At 33.1% G+C, this 2342-nt stretch overlaps 1 protein-coding gene across 1 annotated transcript in view; it reads right to left on the bottom strand.

Moving 5' to 3' along the window:
• Positions 1-202, bottom strand: part of LOC105622080 (cyclin-dependent kinase 2-like) — a 3191-nt gene extending 2989 nt beyond the window's left edge. The window contains exon 1 of the mRNA XM_012203513.1: positions 87-202. Within this exon, the coding sequence (XP_012058903.1) occupies positions 87-202 (116 nt within the window). The remainder of the gene's footprint in view (positions 1-86) is intronic.
• Positions 203-2342: the final 2140 nt, after the last annotated feature.

Genomic DNA, 2342 nt, shown 5'->3' with positions numbered 1-2342 from the left:
AGANTGANTGAGNGAGANAGNAGAGAGAGAGAGAGATAGAAGCGATTTGTTTATATTTCCCAGTAAATTTACGATGCCGAACGTACGTCTCTAGACGGATTTTCTTGAGTGCCACCAGCTTCCCGGTCAGTTTGTCCCGAGCTTTGTAGACCACCCCATACGTTCCTTCCCCTATCTTCTCGATTTTCACGAAGTTGTCCATAACCTCAACGTTGCCGCGCTCGTCGTCGCCGCCACCGTGAGCCCGGGGACGCCGCTCCTCGGCCAGGGTCGCCGTCGCCGCGCCTTCCCTGACCTTTTCCACGGACGACGCCGTCGTTGATCCGTTTCTGCCGAGTGTTATCGATACTTCGAAACGTCGAGAATACGATTAGCTCGTTTTATTGTCGCCTGTTTATCAACACTGGTGGAGCTAAATGCACTCGGCCGCAGTGTGCGCGCCAGTAGCCAGTGGTGAGTGGCCATTTTTATTTTTTAGAGAAGAGGAATCGATAGTGTGAATCGATGGATTTGTCCTCGAGATCGATGGTCGTCAACCCGCATTAAATAATCGACAACATAATAAGGGTGAATAAACTCTCTCATCTCGCACGCGCATTGCGACATAAATGTAAATAATCTTCATTGAGCGGCCATTAATTTTAAAAAAGATCAATCGCAAATTAGTCCTGGGATCATATTTTTTTGCATTAACACTATTCTGAAAATTTGCCTACATATTTAAGAACTGTTTACTCTTTGTTTTTTACTAAATCACAAGAGTAATTAAACTATATTATTTTAAATAATAAATATCAAATATTCAATAGCTTATTATTTAATTATCTATCGATTAGTATATTCATTACTGTATATGTGAGAAATCTAAAATATACGGTTCTTTTTCTTTATCAATTTAGTTGAAAATATTTTAAATTTTCTCTCTTTAATTATATTAAAGAGAGAAATTAAAACTAAATCATTTAATTTAAAAAAATATTTAGGATTAGAAAAGGCAGCATGCACATTGTTTTGTAAAACAATAAACTTGAATGTTAAACAATCTTATCAAATGTTATTTTAAATTATTAAAATTTTTAATAACAAAATATATATAATAACTAACTTGAATTAGTTGTTGTACTTGGATGAAAATCGATCTATAGCACACATTCCAGAATTAAGACTTTATATTATAAATTTTGTTTTGTTAATACTTCACTTTGCAATGCCAAAGTAAAAGAAAAATTCAAGTAATTCTACATCCACTTTTCAGAAAAAGAGTTTTAACTATCTTCCAATAGTCCCAATTAATGGAATATAAATAGATAATCATTACTAAAAAAATTATGTTAGAAAAAGCTGATCTTTTATAGACTATATACGCTACCGTGATTCTTTTGATTTTGATTGTATCAAGAGATGCTTCTTTCAACAAAATTTCTATCAAATAAATACATATACGAACCTTTATCTATTTATTTATATATCGCAATCGCGCTACACGAGAACTCTAACAATTGAGACTTTATTGTTTAACCTTTTATATTTTTTCAACGTTGTGCAATAGCAGTGCTTCTCTATCTCACAATTAAAATTCTTTAAATCTTCGTGCTTAACATATTCGAGATTATTCGTCCGTTGAAATGCGCGAGTATCGGAAATAACATAGCATTCTCGAGATTCAGTTCAAATCTCCGATTTAAGCAGTGTCACGATTCTTTGGGGAGGATATATATAAAGACTGCTCCTTGTAATCGAGTTTTCTATACTTTCTACTTTTTGCCATTCAACGCGCAATTATTTTACACACTTTTTTTTTTATTTTAATTTCAGAAAATGTGATTTGTAACGCTGTTACAAAGAATGGGCCTGTAGAATCAGGACATTCAGTGTGAGGAGATAAATCGAATATAATTCGAATATGATCTCTAACATATACAATACATAATTTCCATCACCTAAGATTGTCAAACACTCAAATCCTCCCGCATGCATCAGATTTTGATTTGAAAGATCCCACACGCACGCATTATTGGTTACATTATAGATAACATAATCGGGTGCGGCTTACATCGTTTCATCTCGCAGTTACATAGAGATGCTTGCACACGGAAAAAAACAGTTTGCTGAAGTATCTAAAAATTTGAAAATAATTTTGTTAAACCATAAAAATAATTATATAAAAAACTCGAACATAATAAGCAATATTGCAAAATATTTTGACATTTGACAATTACAGTCTAGTAATTAGTTTGAGCCTCTTACACAACAATTATTTTGATAGTCTAATAAAATTATCAGATAAATTTTCAGATTTATATTCAGCTAAATTTTTAGATACTTCAGCAAAGTTGTTCTTT

The sequence above is a fragment of the Atta cephalotes genome (genome assembly GCF_000143395.1).
Source record: "Atta cephalotes unplaced genomic scaffold scaffold00039, whole genome shotgun sequence".
In the NCBI taxonomy this organism is placed as follows: Eukaryota; Metazoa; Arthropoda; class Insecta; order Hymenoptera; family Formicidae; genus Atta; species Atta cephalotes.
This window is presented reverse-complemented; position numbering and strand designations above follow the sequence as displayed.